Raw genomic sequence first — 17,500 nt, forward strand, 5'->3', positions numbered from 1 at the left:
TTCCTAGAAAGAAAAAATATAACATCTGTGTTGAAACCCCTTATCTTTAAGACCTTTCTGGTCTCAGAAGAGTAGCACTTCCTAACTAGCCATAGATATAGGAAATTGTCCAATAGGTGAACATGAAGGCTGATTGCTCATATTGGGACAACAGCATGTGTATGCTGATTGTATTCTATAATACAGAGACCATTGTATATAAAGAGGAGGTCAAATCTTGAGACACAAAACTTGGGTCCACCTTGAAGTGATGATTTAGTATGACAGAAGAAAATATTACAATCACACCTTTCCCTTCAGAAACATTAAAAAATGAAATGTAAGAGAATTAGCAAATTACATCTTGACCTTAAAAAAGAAATCCATAAATTACAGTATCAACTGAGTTTTGTTGAAAGATGTGCCCTCTGAGGAGTATCAAGACTAATTCTGAAGAGTTCACTGATGTCAGAACTATATATAGAGATGCCAGATTGGAGACATTCATTTTTTTGCAAACAAGGTGTTAATTTTGTTTTATATGACTGGACATGCCACTCTTAAATGAGACAGTATAATCATTCATATCTGGGTCACAAGAAGTGAAATCCAGAACTTCTATTTAATATCTTTTTTTTTTAATATTTCTTTCTTGCATGTTTTCTTTTGTTTCTCTATTTTTTCTTTGATCTCTTTCTTTCTCACTTCTTATTTTTTGCTTCACTCCTTTCTAAACTGGAACTCTATTACTAAACTATATCTTGTCTTTATCATTTATAACTTATTCATTTTCCATCTCTACTTTTAAAATTTATTCTAGATAATATTTAATTACAAGTTAACATGTCGAAGGAGTTAATACTTTTCCATTTTATCTACAACTGATCTTCCTTTTATCCCTTTTATGGTTAATATTATAAATTATAAAATTAATTAAGATACATTTTCCCCCAGAGTGTCATAACATAAGCAGAAGTAAGTACTATTTCTGTTGTGCCCAAAACAAGCATTGTCTAGGTGAAACTGGTGTTAAAAAAGTATGATGATAATAAGCTCAACTGTTTTACAGTGCCTTTCAGTGATTTTATAACTATTAACAACATAGATTGACTGGTTTCTATAATCATATGTGTGTTTGTATCATCATCATCATCACCATCTACTTTTCTATGCTTGCCAGGATTGGATAGGTTTACACCAGCACAGTGTTTCATTCAACATTTGTTGCATTCTCCTCTCATCATAAGTGCCAACCTCTAGTGATCGACTTTGACCATTTCTTCCCATATCTTTCTTAGTCCTCCTCTTGCACTGGTTTCTTCCATATGAGATTCTTGGCACTTCTTAATCCAAATGTCATCAGATATTCTGTTTTGTGTGTGTGTATGTATTTTACTCTTTGTGCTTGTTTTGCAAGATTCTTAATGTGAAGCCTTATGTTAAAACATATTTTGAGAGGGCTATATATATATATATATATATATATATATACACACACACATACTCTGCATGAGTTGGTTGTGTTATCACAGTCTGAGTCAGTTCTTATCCAGAGTTACTGCTCTCCTCAATGAGTTGGAGGAATACATCTTGCTTGCATATTCAAGTTTTGATAGGGCTTCTATGGCTATATGTTCTTTCCAATATCAGTTACTTCGCAGAGTGGACTGACCTGTTTTATCATGGCACCAACATCTTCTGTGTTCTATAATAGCTCTATTCATTCTCCATTTTATGTAGAATACTGGCTGCATCATATTATTGAATGAGCAGTAGAAATGTTTACCTTGTCTCCTAGAGGATTAAAGAGTCTTCTCCACTCTGTTATCTCTGCTCTGCATTAACAATCCATGAAACTGAAAGGGTAAATAGGAAAGAGAGTGAAAGATTGAGTACGAGTGTTATAAGGAAGATAGAGACATAGGATCAAGTGAGTAGTTGTGAGAAGAGATAGACAGTGATAAGTAGCAATATATTAAGGAAAGCTTCTCATTTCATCACCTGTAACCTACAACATTTCTCCTATTTTGACCATTCAGTCTATTGAAGGAGGTGGAAAGTGACATATGACAACAAGAAAAATGTTTTCTATGTCAACAAAGAGTGTTAGAAGAGAGAGTAATGTGAGAGGGAGAAAGAAAAAAGAGAGATAGAATGAACAATTGAAGGATATCAATAAAGGTAAATGAGGGTAAAAGAAAGCAATAGATGGGTAAAAAAAAGCTTGGTAGAGTGTGCACAGAATTGGCAGCACTGTACAATGAGGAAAGTTTTCTTGAATGCTGATAGAGCTTAGCACCAGTGTTTTCACATGTATTGACATCAGCACACAAAGATATAGAACAGGTACTGCAAAGCATCTTGTTTAATGTTCAAAAGTTTCACTAATACATCAAAAGGAGGAAATGCTATGTTGATCTTGGTTGGATTTGAATTCAGAGTGCAGAAAGTTAGAATATGTATCACATGGCATTCTATCTTTGTCAATTTGTTGCTCTCCTATTCACTAAGCTACTTCTCACTTATAACATTAATTTAAATATAAATTCTTGATGTAAATAATTAATTCATAAAATATATCATAGTTAAACTAAAATAATCATCATATAAATATATTTAATAAAATAGTCATTCTTTTATCAAAGTTCTTAATATATGATTATATTATGCTGTTTTGTGAACTTAATTGTATCTTTCTCCCTTTTCTCTAAGCCTACCTTTTAGGCTGCTGACACATTTATCATTGATAGCTATTACCAGTTAAAAACTCTATAAATATACATGAAAGGAATCACTGTAATCTCTCTTTTTCTGTCTCTTCCACTCTTCTGTTATCTACCTTTAGTATCCAGGAGAGCTTTCACCTCAATAAATTCTTTTTGAAGTATTGAATAAAATTATGGATTACAGTTGAAACTGTTTTTCCAATAAATAAATATTGATGTAACTGAAGGATTCTAGAAACAAAAAACCAAAAATCTTAAAAGTTTGTCTGAAATTGATTACTGTACTTCATTACACCCTACTTGCTTTTGCCATTGTCAACTTTACTTCACTCCTCCAGACTAGAGTTGATCAATTAACTTTTAGTAATTAATATTTGAGTGTGGATCCAAGTAATTGTTCTCATCTCTTAAATGGTTTAACCTAATGCCTCATTGAAAAACTTAATATAATTCATATCTCAGGTGCATTTTTTTTTTTGTCATCATCATATATATTACTGACAACCTCATTGCTTTCTTTACCACCCTGCCTTTATTCGTTGTTTAGCTTTGATAATGAAGTCTGCTGCCTATAAGGATTTCCAATTGTAGTTTTCTTATGTGCTTTTTTAATGGCATAACTATAACATTATCCATTTTTATGAAAGAATACTCGTTTACTAAACAACATAGGCTGCAGTAGTAAATCTTTGTAGATTGAAGTAAGTTGCTATGTATACCTGACTGCAAGAAAGTGATAGCATTCAAGCACAAGCATCATTCTTATACTCAATATTTAATGTTTGATTTGAATATGATTCATTTCCTTTAATCAATCATTTCGTTTGGTTTTTATTTTTTTTTATCAATAAACTTTGATCTGGATTATAAAAGAACATTCTTTCTTAATGACACAGCTCCATCAAAACCCATAAATAGTAAAATACATATATTGTGTATAGGAAGAGATGGATAGATAGATAGCTAGATACATACATACATGCATGCATACATACATACATACATACATACATACATACATACATACATACATACATACATACATACATACATACATACATACATACATACATACATACATACATAGTTAGTTAGAGAGGTAGATAGAGAGGTAGATAAATAGATAGAGAGAGAGAAGGAGAGAGAGAGTGTGTGTATGTGTGTGTTTATGATTTCTCTCCATCTGTGAATGGAAAGTTTATCAATTCCAGTATGTTTATTGTTTGCTATCTAAATAGGTATGAGAAAACTTCATGATTAAAAGCATGACTATCATAATTCTGATTTTCCTCTTCTGAAAGTTTATACTTGATTTATTGATGGAGACTTATGATCACACAGAGCCAGGCAGTTGACTCAATATATCATATCAGTATAAGGGTTAGATAAAAACTATTTAGATAATTTAAATGTTTAAAACATAGTTATTGACCCAGGTGGAATACAGATGCATATGGATATACAGTTGTATGAATAGATTTATGCAACCTATCATGAATTATTACCTATCTGAGTTGGAAATTCTTTTATCTCTGAACCATAGATATTGTACAATTCAGTTATTTGTATAGAAATTGTGATTTGACTCATTATTAAAAGAATCCAAGCACATAGTATATTTTAATATATAGTAAGAGACCTTTTCTTTTACATTATTATGGATATGTATATCTTTACTTATGACATTTTAGAGTAAAGAGATTAAGTATTTTGTTGAAGATGTGAATGCTAAATTAACTTATATTATTAAAGGTAAATGAGATTTCTACATGCCTTGATATGTAAAATGTTTATCTATTTCTAATTCTGGTTTCTTAAAACCCTTGAGCTGTTAGGTAAATTTTGTTTTATAAACAGAACAGTATCTTGCCTTAAAAGAATATTTTTTACATTTTAAACTAAAGGCACATTTTCATTAGTATAAAAGCAACAAAAAATTTTAGAAAGTATTATTTATATGACATAGGAGGTATTTTGTAGATATTTAGTCATAAATCTTCTATTACAGGGAAAATACACAATAAACATGTTCAAGCAAGGCTATGTGGTTAGAAAGTTTGCTTCACAACTATGTGGCTCCTTGTTTAGTCCCATTGCATGACACCTTGGACAAGTGTTTTCTCTAACCTCAAATTTCCCATTAAGTTTTTAGTGGAATTTGGTAGAAAAACTGCAGAAGACCATATTTCATGTTCCAACTACTTTAAGCACTCAGCTCTTCTTTATAAATCTTTGGATTTTTTTTATTACTAGATACTATATGATTGTCCAGAGGTTTTTTTTTTTATCTCAATGAAGCAGATTTGTTGTTTACTCTAATCAAATGTTATCAGCTATGCCACAGTCTCTTTATAATATTAAAATTTAAAGTCTGTCGAATTCAGAATTTTAGCAAAAACAGTACATTGAGAGCAATAAGATGCTTCAGTTAATGTACTCTTAAACATACATGTTGTTGCTTAGAATGAGTTCCAATAAAGTTCTGGTCTCTGTGACCTACAAAACTGAAGAACGCAAAAAAAGGAAAAACAATTTTCAGCCATTCATGAAACAGGCAGTTATAAGTGTCATCAATATATACACTTTCGCTCACTCACCCACAAATATACATATATAACAATAGAGAAAGAAAGGAGAAATCATGTCATACTAATCTACATCCTGTGACCTTTAGATGAGAATGATCTTCTTGTCTGAAGATCATAGTTGTGTGAAACTCCAGTCATGAGAGTTACCAAAAAAGGCATGTCTTATACAATATATATTGAGCAATTGAGCACTCCTTTTTCATTTGTCCAACATAAATCAATGTGCATGTGTGTGTGTGTGTGTGTGTGTGTGTGTGGTGTGTGTGTGTGTGTGTATTCATCATTTAACATTCATACTCCATTCTGGCATAGGCTGGATGATTTAATAGGATTGTAAAAGAATATTATTTTCATATGACAGTATATATATATATATATATATATATATATATATATATATATAGAGAGAGAGAGAGAGAGAGAGAGAATAGTTACTGAATGGAGTATGAAAGACCTGAGCTACATATGTTTCATAGCAAGTAGAACCTCAGAAGTGGTAAAATCCAAGTGAGGTGTATACCACTGGCTACTCTTCAGGCCAAAGATATCATGATTAGATTAAAGGTTACATTGTTGCAAGGAGGCACATGACATTTCTGATTGAATCTTCTTTACATCAACATGTACCTCCTTGCGAAAATGTAACCTTTAATCTTATCAAGATATCCTTGGCCTGAAGTGTAGCTGGCAGTATACACTTCACTTGGATTTTACCACTTCTGAGGCTCCACTTGCTATGAAACATGTAGCCTGGATTTTTCCTACTCCATTCTGCAACTCTTGTATTCTTTTTTGCACACTTGGCAACCCTGGTTGCCCACCGTGAAATATATAAAGAACTTTTTTTCTGCTCATTGTTCTTTGATAGAGAAAAATAATCTGCAACCTTCCATTTCTTTCCTGAAAGTTGTTTTTTTATATTTAGTATGGATTGCTCGAAACTAATTTTCTTCCTACACCTTAATCCCTGGTTCTTATACACACACACACACATATATATACAGGATATGATGGGTAAATTGTCACCATTTTATATTTTTAATTTTGTGCATGCACATTGTTTGTTTTTGATTTTGTTAACTACACAGTTTAGTAGGATCAGTTGGGTACTGTCTGTGAGAAAAACAGCACCATGACACAATTCAATCTACCAGGAATTTGGAAACAGCATGCTGTACTGCTTGGCATTTGTGCTGGAAGCTCCAGTAAAAATATTTCAGAGAGTTTGAGTGTCAATCTCATGACAGTGCAGAGGATTCAGAAAGAGTCAGATGATTTTAATGGCGATTATGAAGGTATGGCAGCTCGGAAAACTCACTCTGATCATTTTGATATAAGAACTCCTGAATTTGTTGGTGAAATCCAGGCCATGATTGACAATGATCCATCCAAGTCAATCAGATCCATCACCAGGGACATGGAAGTGTCTGAGTTTCTTATTAGACATTTGATCTTTCTCATACAAGATGAGAAAGGGCCAATTTTTATCCCAAGCCATCAAGGACAAGAGGAAAGACTGCACTATGAAGCTTTTGAACAAACTCAAGCATCTTTTCCAACTGAACATGCTTTGGTTTTTCTCAGATGAGAAAAAATTTCTGCCAGGACCAGATGGTGAACATACAGAACAACTGTTGGCTTACTGTGTCCCCAAAACACATACTGAGAGTGATGAAAATCAAACATCCAGTCAACATCATGATGTTTGGAGTGCTCACTAGTGATGGTGACATTATGCCTCCATTCATCTTCCCACATGGCCTCAGACTCAACATGGAGGCCTACATCAAGTGTCTGGAAGAGGCAGTGCTGCCCTGGGTGAGGGTAGCTGCTGAAGACCTTATGACTAGCAATAGGACTCTGCACCATGTCACACAAGCAGGAGAACCCAGTCATGGCTGCCAAACAATTTCTGCAACCCCTTGATTATTATGTGTGGGGCACAGTTGAGCAAGAGACCAACAAAACTCCTTGTAACACCAAAGATGATCTGAAGGCAAGGATTGTGGTAGCATTCACCAACTTAATCAAGGAGGCCATCCAGAAGAGTTGCAGGAGATTCCAAAGTCATCTGGAGGTTATGGTTGAAGCCAATCGTGATTTTATTGAATAAATTTACTCTTTAGTGTTTTAAGTATTTTTATGCAATTTTGGTAAAGATATCTGTTAAAATGAGACGTCAGTGTTATTTTCATTTTTGCGTAATTTAGATGACAATTTATTCACTGCACCCCATATATATATTTATATATATGTGTGTGTGTGTGTGTATGTGTGTATATATATGTATATATATATATATGTATGTATATGTATGTATATATATATATATGTATGTATATATATGTATGTATATATATATATGTATGTAATATATATATGTATGTATATATATATGTATGTATATATATATATGTATATATATATATGTATATAAATATATATGTATATATATATATATGTATATATATATATATGTATGTATATATATATGTATGTATATATATGTATGTATATATATGTATATATATATGTGTGTGTGTGTGTATGTGTGTGTGTGTGGAAATAAGAATTACTGTCAACCAAAGTAAACTTTCTAGACATAACAGTAGATTTAGACACTATCAAATTTTCTCTTTATCATAAATTTAATGATATGTTATAATCATGTTCCAAATAATCTCCATAATTTTGTCACAAGTGTTATTAGAAATATTTTATCACCATCCTCAGATGCAGATAGTTTGCTAAAGCTTCACATTTCTACAATAAGCCAGTTAGTCATAGCAGGTTTGATGAATTAGATATGATAGAATATGTGTATGTAGGCCTGTAGCTCTCAAATCTAGGAATAGAAATAGAAAAGGAAGTATAATCCAGTTTTGAACTTAAATCTTAGAAGAAATATAGCCAAAGAGTTCCATATTTTAGTTTTCATATTTTCAATAGCAACCATAGTTATCATGAGATCTTTAATAGACATTCTATTAAAGTCATACTTTTGTTGCAACAACCTTAACAGCTCTATTAATTGAATTATGGAAAAATATATATCAAGTGACAGTAAGCTGAGAGCAAATGTAATTGTGGAACATATGACAAATTGATATGCCCACAAAATGAAGCTTGATTTACCAATTCCTTGATATACTGTACCAAGATAAAATCAATTTATGGCGCACAACTAAAATTTTTCACTGGCTCAACAAAAAATGAATTTAAAATGAGATTATTCTTGCACAAGCACTTGTTGGTCAGCTCAAATGGGAAATTTGCTACCAGACATTCAAAATAAACTTAGAAATAGTATCAAATCTTTAATAAATAATGATTAATTCTTACTTACAAGCATGGCAGCAATTAAAGAAACATCATCCTAACAGAAAAGAGTTTAATATTAGAGTAGGATAAGAACAACCTAGACTCACATAATGACATACTGAATATATATTTACATAAATAGCAAACTGTTATTTAATTTTCAAAAGGTAGACCACACACATACAAATATGCTGTAGAAGTTTCAGACAGTTTCCAAATTTAACCTCGATTTTTCAGTTTTCCCTTTTAATTATATGTTCAGAAACTGATATATTCTGTACCTTGCTAAACCTATATTTGCTGCTCCTCACTCCCACCACCTTTCATCCAACACCTCATCAGCCTATTGCTTATTCCTCTTTTCCCCATCTCTTTATCAATCATATTCCTCTATCTTTTGTCTCCTTGCCACTTTCTGTACCCTTTACTAAACCTGTATATAAGAGACTGTATCAGATCGTATATATGCAATACACTCTAACTTCATCCTTTCTACCAGCCACCACTCTCTGGCCTATTACTACCCATCATGTACTCTTGCCTTTATCTCATCCTCTAGCCTTACTTTTGTTTGCCTCTGCCATTGCAAATTACTCCTCTCCTGATGCCACCCCAAATAACTGCCTTTCCCATTGTACTCTTGCTTCTTCTAGTCTTTCTGCTATCATTGCTCTCTCTCCCATTCCCATTCTCATTTTATATGTCTTAGGTTACTTAATACTCTCTACATTTACTGTATGCAAGGCATATCTCCTACTGTACTGATGTCCTGCTAAAAAGTACTCCTGCTGCACTAGTGGTTGACAAATAACCAGTAAAAGCATAAGGTTGTGAGATTCTTTTCATATTGTTTTACTGAAGACTACTTTTTTTTTTCAACTATTATAGGTTGGATAATACTATTTCCCTATATATTTTGCACTTCACTTGGACTGTAACATACTTTTTGTTCCACAGTTGCTCCTGAGTAAGATTAATGTTGATTCCAGCACACAATTCTGATTCCTGCTGCAACACCAAAGTATGCAAAACTGGTGTTCAACTGCATAGCTTAAGAAGTGCTCAAGCCTATGTGTAGGGACTTGAGTGAACTTTTCTGAGCATCCAAAACTTTTGTGTACTTGTAATAGTTGCAACTTGATTACTATATCAAGTGACTTTAAGAAGACAATAAAGAGCACATAGAATGGCTTATTCTGTGCCATACACTTCTCCTGTCCTTGGTATGCTTTTTTCCTTTCCAAACCCTTGAGTTTCAGGAAAGGTTACTGAACAGCACTTTGTGCTGGTCTTTCCAAACAGCAAGCTGAGAAATTCTTCAATAGTTATTACATTCATCCCTATCATTCTTCTTACTTATTGGCTCAGTGTAAGCATCTTTCCAGTCCTGAGGAACATTACTTGTCACCCATGATTCCAGCATCATCTGATAGAGATATAATTCTATCTCCTCCATTTTCTGTTAGGATCCCATTTACTGGTGTTTTCTATTTGAGAGTGACCTGGTTATGAGTAATACTTCCTCTTCACTTGATAGATTAACCATCAATACATCAAGTGTTGGACATGTTACATTTTTCAAAGTTTCCCTCTTGACATTACTTGGAGCATTGAGAATTTGGTGGAGGTGCTCTGCAAAGTCATTGAGCATTTGTATTTCTTCCTGGAACATTACTAGTGTATTAGTTGTCTTCATTTGAGTGGCATCTTACTTCATCATCAACATTTAACATTCATTTTCCGTGCTGACATTGGTTGGATGGTTTGACAGGCTCCAGCTAGGCATAGGTCTGGGTAGAGCTTTGATATTAGCTTTGGCATGGTTTCTATAACTAGATATCCTTCCTACTACCAACCATTTTACTGGGTGAACTGAGTGCTTTTTTTCATGCCAGCAGTAGTAGTAGGGTTGCCAAGTAACTTGCAAGGTAGGGAAAAAAAAGAACAGGAAAAAAGGAGGGAAAAGAAAACTAAAAAACAAGTGGAAAAAGCCTCCTCAACATTAAATGGTGGTGGTGGCTTTGGTGGTGGCGGTGGTGGTGATGGGAGTTAATATTTGAGAGTGGTTGGGAAGCAATGGTTCTATGCCATGTGAAGGGAGACTAGAGTGTAATGAAAGAAAAAGCCCAGGTTTCCAAGTAAGGCAATATTTTCCCTAGTCTTCTGAACACAAAACAGCACACTGGCCAGATATGCTTTCACAGAAGATTGCAATTGAACAACATGACTTGTCTGAGTTAGTGAAGTTTGTTTACAATTAGCCTGTGATGTCAAGACAAGGAGACATAAATATACACACACATGTACACAGTGAACTTCTTTTAGTTTCTGTCTACCAAATCCACTCAAAAGGTTTTGATCATCTGGGGCTATAGCAGAAGACACATGCCTAAGGTGCTGTACAGTGGAACTGAACCTGAAACCTAGTGGTCATGAAGGAAGCTCCTTTACTACACAGCCATGCCTGCACCTAGTGTGTGTGTGTATGTATATATATATATATATATATGTATCAAAAAAGACTTTATTAATCATTAACAAAAAACATTACAAAATCTAACCAATAGCACATGTTATTTTTCTTTTTTACTGTTTAAAGACAATGGATTTATTATAAGAAGTAACAATGGGTAAAATTATAAATAAATTACATATATATATATCAGGTCATCCCATAAGTTCTGTCCGATTTTACCTTTTTTGAAATTGAATAAAATTTAATAGTATTTTAGAATGTCTAATGGAATTTAAAATTATTTTTATGCATTTGTGTACATTTAAACTAATTAAATATTATTTTACAGAATAATAGAATTCAAATTTCTTTGATTAAAACCCTTTCTAACATTGAAGTATTCAAAGAACATTTAAGGCACATAATGCTTTATGAGTACAAAAAAGGAAACTCTGCTGCCGAAGCGACTCAAAACATACACTCAGTTTATGGGAAAGAATGCTTGAATGAAAGAACTTGCAGAAGATGGTTTGCAAAATTCAGAAGTGGAGATTTCAGCCTTGAAGATGAAGATCGAACAGGACGTCCAGCTGAGTTTGATGATAAGCTCCTTGAGGCATTACTTGAAGAAAGTCCTGCATTATCAGTTGAAGAATTGGCAGTAAAGTTTAGTTCAAACCATACAACTGTTCATCGTCATCTTCAACAACTTGGAAAGTTTCCTAAACTTGGAAAATGGGTGCCTCGTGAATAGTCCAAAAGCAACCGCAAATCTCAAGTTGAGATCTGCTCTTCTCTCCATTCTCGCGAACTCATTTCACCCTTTTTGGATAGACTCGTGACTGGTGACAAAAATGGATCTTCTATTGAAATGTTAAACATCATAAACAGTGGCTTGATAAAAGCTCAGGCACATCCGAAAAGGGAACTTCATGGAAAAAAGGTTCTTCCCTCTATCTGGTGGGATTGCAAAGCAGTAATTCACTTGAATTGTTACCACCTAATGCAACAATCAATGCTCAAGTCTACTGTCAGCAATTAGAGCATTTGAACCAAGCTTTGAAGAAAAAAAGACCTGCTTTAGAGAATTGAAAAGGAGTGATGTTTCATCAGGACAATGCGTGGCCCCACACTGCAAATATCACATCACAGAAGATCGAAGAGCCTGGTTGGGAAAAAATTCCTCATCCACCTTATTCTCCCAACCTTGTTCCTTCAGCCTACCATTTGTTTCATAGTTTACAGAATCATAAGGGGGGCATAAATTTCGCAAGCCAGGAGGAGGTTGAAACTGACATTTCAGAGTTCTTCACTTTGAAACCAAAAGAGTTTTACATTGATGGGATTAAAAAGCTTGTAAATAGATGAAAGGAAGTCATAGATAATCAGGGAAAGTACATTGATGATTAAATTTCAATTAAATATAGCATTTGAGGACTTGTTTTCTTTATTCAAAATTCAGACAGAACTTATGGGATGACCTGATATATATATACAAAGCAACTTCAAAAGTATATACAATAATCTTTACAGCATTACCATACTTGTGTTAAGTTGAATCTTAGATGAATCTACAGTGACAATATTTGGTGAAGGAGCTGATAAAAGTTTATATTTAGTATTGTTATGGAAGTGATAAAACAAATTTTATGTATATTTCAAGAATGATTTATTCCTTACAGCATAATTAATAATTCCATTGATTTACTCCTATTGCAAACAACATTTACAAATCATTTTAGAACAGAATGATTTCATTTTTTTCTTCTTGTGATATCCAATTTTTCATTTTATTCTTCAATGAATATGATTAAATATTTGATAGATTTATTTTACCTGCTTTTTTTTTTTATTAATATTTGTGTGTGCTTTAATTTGACTTGGAGGAAATGTAATGCTTCAGCTAGATTAAATAAAAGTGCATGCACATACATACAAATATTCATATAAGTATATATATATATGTCAAGTTGTGTGTAAAATCATTTATTCTGAAATGTTGGATTTTTATTATTTCTTTAATGAAAATTGTTGATCAAGACATTAATTAGTTAAATATATTGAATGTGTTTGACTGCAAGATAATGTATCAGTTAAAATAGTTTGTATGAAGTTTTATTGTTACCTAATTTACTAGTATATATATTAAATGTCATTTTAGTATTTTCTGGTACTCTAATTTAATTTAGATTAATCGAAATCTTGATTTTTTTTCTTTCAAATTAGGATTTTTATGGGATAGATGTTTTTATTAATTTCTTATCTGTAAAATTTTGCATCACTTGTATTACTAAGCAGTGTAGCAATATAATTTGCTACATGACTTATTTTTGTTTATTTACTACAAAAGAAAAAAACTCTTTATCAACTACAATATTTAGCCTGAAAACTGAGAGATGCATTATCAAATCTCTTTTCCATGTGTTAAAAATATCTGTCACTTCTTTTAACACATAAAGTGCAAGGGGCCACAATTGTGGCTGTCAGGCACAGGTAAACAGGCCACAATCATGGCCCAGGTAGAGGAATTTTATTTATGGGCATTTTTTGGGGTCTAATGTCACTCAAATGCTCCAATACCCCCCCCCTTCAGAATGCAAGAGGACTAATAGTTCAACTAATGAGTTTTTCAGATGATGTAAAACTTGCCACCATTATATACTAAGAGGATATTTTAACTATTTTTTTTGTTTTTTATGTGTGCATGGTAGTCTCATTTTCATAAAATGTGATCAGCAGTCCATGCTATGTAAGTACAAATCCCAGTACTTTATGGGTTTTCATTGAAACTATTTTGAGTTTTAACATTTCAATTTTCTTTAGCAATATTTTACTATCATTTTTTATGTGTATGTGTGACTTTAGCACTTGGTAATCATTTACGATTATTTTTATATAAATCTATTAATTTCTGCAAATACTTAAGTTATATTTTTCTGTTTTGTTCTTGTCTTTTAATAATTTCTGTGAGTGATGAAAATGTAAACTTTAGGTTCTTCATTTAGTCAATGTATTTGGATCTGTTTTCTATGTATTGATATAGATCAGTGTGTATTTATATTTTGTATATAAATATAGCTGTGCAACATGTGTATGTGTATGTGTGTGTGCATACAGATGTATTAAAAATGTGTGGTGTGTATATAGCAGAGAGAGAGATGAGAGAAAGAGAGAGAATAGTATTTGTTAATATATTTTAGAATTTACAAGGAGATATCATTTTCTATGCTTGTGAAATTAATGTAAATCTAAATAATGTACATTCATAATTATTATAATTTTCTTCTCATAGCTTCCAGGTTTGAAAAAAGATTTGCTGGAATATAAAGTCAGTTTAATATGTAGCACTTATATTTATATATTCATGGCTACAGTCCTTCAGTGTTTACTGCAGTAGTTTTTAGTTGTAAACAACTAAACTATTGTATATGTCTAGAAGTAGATAAAGACATTTAAAAATTACTACCCCAAAATGTAAAGCTATTTGTATGCTTCTGAACTTAGACTTCTTGTTGTTAGTAATGTTTCTTTGAGGAATGTACATGAATATTTGATATGCATTACTTCCTCAGAATAACAAAACTGTTATTGAATTTACTATTAACAATCAGTAGAAATTCATTATTTTTTTCTGAAATTAAAATTTCTACATAAATGTCATTAAATTTTAATTTCTATTTATCTTAACATTAGTTATATTTTTAATATTTTAAAATATTGCAATTTTAATCACTTTTATACATTGTTTTCTATTTATTATGCTTTCTATTTATTATGCATCCATTTGATGCAAAAAAAATGTATATATAGTTTTACTGAAATATATAGCTGTGATATCTTTCTTTTTATCTGTTATTATAGGTTTCATTAGCTTTTTAGGTTGTAGTATTTGAGTAAAAGTTATTTTTATACATTTTCTGGTTATTTTTGGTATTGGTGTATGTAATATCAGATTCTTAAGTTTCACTTTACTTCACTTTTATAATTATTTAAAATAGATAAACTTTGCATGAAATTATTGCTAATTGGCTTTGCAGTTAAAGTGGATTTATCTATCCTACACTCTTTATTATTAATTCTCCAACAAGTTTCTCTCATTTCTTTTTTTTTTTTGTGTGTGATATGTAAGCAATTAACTCTTCATTCCTTTCCACAGCTGCGAGATAAAAGCAAACTCTCACCATGGGAATCCAATTATACATCAGTGAGCTTTTGTGTATCTTTGTATGATAGATCAATGTTGTGGTTTGATGTTGTACTAGATTGCAATAGCTGTGCTGCTGCCATTGCTGCTGAAGCAGCTATCATCACTACCACAAGCACTGCTATAACCACTGTCACCAACACCATATTTGTTGCAATTAGCATGATCAGTCTTTTTTTTTAATTATACTGAAATATTTATTCAAATTTATTCAATTTTATTCTTTCAACACATTTTCCTTCTATTATGTTATGACTTTATTACAACTTTCACTATTTACTTCCTACAAATTCTTTGAACGGTTGATAAAAATATCAATTCTCTTAAAGTTATATAATTTCTGTGATTTCTTTCTTTATATAATCAATCGTTTCACCACAAAACTTTCACGGCTCGTTTTACACCTCACTGCTTCCTTTCTTATATCTAATTATTTTAGATTAATCTCTCTTAGCTTTTCTCTAACAAGCATTTCTAAAATAATCAGGATTTTTGCCTTGAAAGATCATGTTATAAATTTTAAGCATATTTATATTTACTTTGATAGTAGTATTTATGGATCACATTTTAAAAATTCTATTTGGTATTTTGCTTTCATTTCAATTATATTTACTGTATATATTTAGTTGTGTTTTTAGTCTATTTTTCATTACTTTTGATGTAAGTTATTACTGTGTTTCTGTAGATATTATATTCATTCGAAATTTATCAATATTAATCTCTCCAGATCATAGTGTTCTTTTTTCGTGTGCAAACTACCTTGTTCTTTTTTCTTCTATAAAAATTACCTTCCTATAAAGTAACAAAGTGTAGAAACTCTTACATACTGTTGTTTTAACACAAACATATTTGCCATAAACATATATCCCTTATTTTGTATCAAATTTACCAAGTGGTATCTATAATTTAATTATAATTTCAAATTTTAGCACTTACATAAACATATATAATTAATAGCTCTCCAAATATACCAAAGCAATGGATTAAATTCATATTTTGCATTCAGATATATATATATATAAACATTTTATAAAGTTGTGAGAATCAACTTGAGTTTTCTTTGCATCAATATTAACTACTGTAATGAAAATTATGTTTAATTTGTTTATTTTCAAACATCTTAAAATATATGTTCATTTATAGAATTTGGAAATTTATATTAGACAATTAATTCAATATTCTTCATAATTTTAATTCAAGAAATTATAATTTGTGCAATTTTGAACCACTAAACAATACTTTAAGAATTATAATATTAGCGCAATAAACCACTAAATGCTAGTCAAGAAAAAAATATTTTGAGCACTGTAGACTATCAAAAGACATTTAAGAAAAGATAGTTTGAGCACTGTAGGATAAAGAATATTTAAGAAAATATAATTTGACTACTATGGACCACTAACCAATATTTCAGCTTTTACTAAATTAAACTCTTTCACTTTTCATTTTCTTCCTCCCCCTCTCTCTTTTTTTCCTCTTTTTCTTCCTTTCTCTTAAAAATTCCCAATTATCCAGTCAAGAGTCCAATGCCTTGGTCATTTTTGTTGGTATATTCTTACTGTACCAAACAAGATTCAGTTTCCTTTTCAGAACTAAAAAATATAAAAATAATAATAATAATCATAATTTATTTAGCAGTTAGCCAAAAAGAACATTTTCTTTGTTAATCATTGGTAAGTGCTGTTGTGAAATATTGCTCCTTTGTTTGAGCTCACTACTTTTCCCTCACTAAATTAGTAGATTATATTCATGCAAAAGAAGTTTTTGAAAGTAAAGCACCATTAGAAACTATAGATTATCCTTAAATTGTATTATCCTCTTGATATTAATTTAAATGCCCTCTATTCTCCTTAGGCTTGTTAGTACTAAACCTATTTAAGTATATGGGTACACTTTCTGCTTTTCTTTCTATCCTTACACTTTCTAGTTATAACATTTTGCCCAGTTCTCTCTCCTTGGAATCTGGTCTTCTTTCCTTGTTTATGTTTTCCTATCAAATGCTAACCTGCAACAATTAAAAGGACAAATTAACCTCACCTTTAAAAAAAATCAGAGTAACTTCCTTTGAGCTTTGGGCTTTTCACTTCTAAAGAGGAAGCAAATTAATTTTCCCTATATTATACTATTAACTCTTCTCTAATTTCCCCCTCTTATATTTGTTTTTATTCAAATAAGTTAACATTCATTGTTTTAATTAGTAATTTTCAATTTTAATCATTATATAAAA

The 17,500-nt window shown here is 31.5% G+C and overlaps 1 protein-coding gene across 20 annotated transcripts in view; it reads left to right on the top strand.

The window, feature by feature from the left end:
- LOC115209943 (calcium-dependent secretion activator 1) overlaps positions 1–17,500 on the top strand; it is a 289,946-nt gene that overhangs the window by 141,197 nt on the left and 131,249 nt on the right. For 12 of the 20 annotated variants that reach the window (XM_036500755.1, XM_036500758.1, XM_036500764.1 and 9 more), the window contains one exon: positions 15,226–15,273. The exons of the other annotated variants lie outside the window; for them this stretch is intronic. In XM_036500755.1, coding sequence (XP_036356648.1) covers positions 15,226–15,273 — 48 coding nt within the window. The remainder of the gene's footprint in view (positions 1–15,225; positions 15,274–17,500) is intronic. 20 annotated transcript variants of the gene reach the window in all.

This window comes from Octopus sinensis, linkage group LG1 (genome assembly GCF_006345805.1).
Source record: "Octopus sinensis linkage group LG1, ASM634580v1, whole genome shotgun sequence".
NCBI lineage: Eukaryota > Metazoa > Mollusca > Cephalopoda > Octopoda > Octopodidae > Octopus > Octopus sinensis.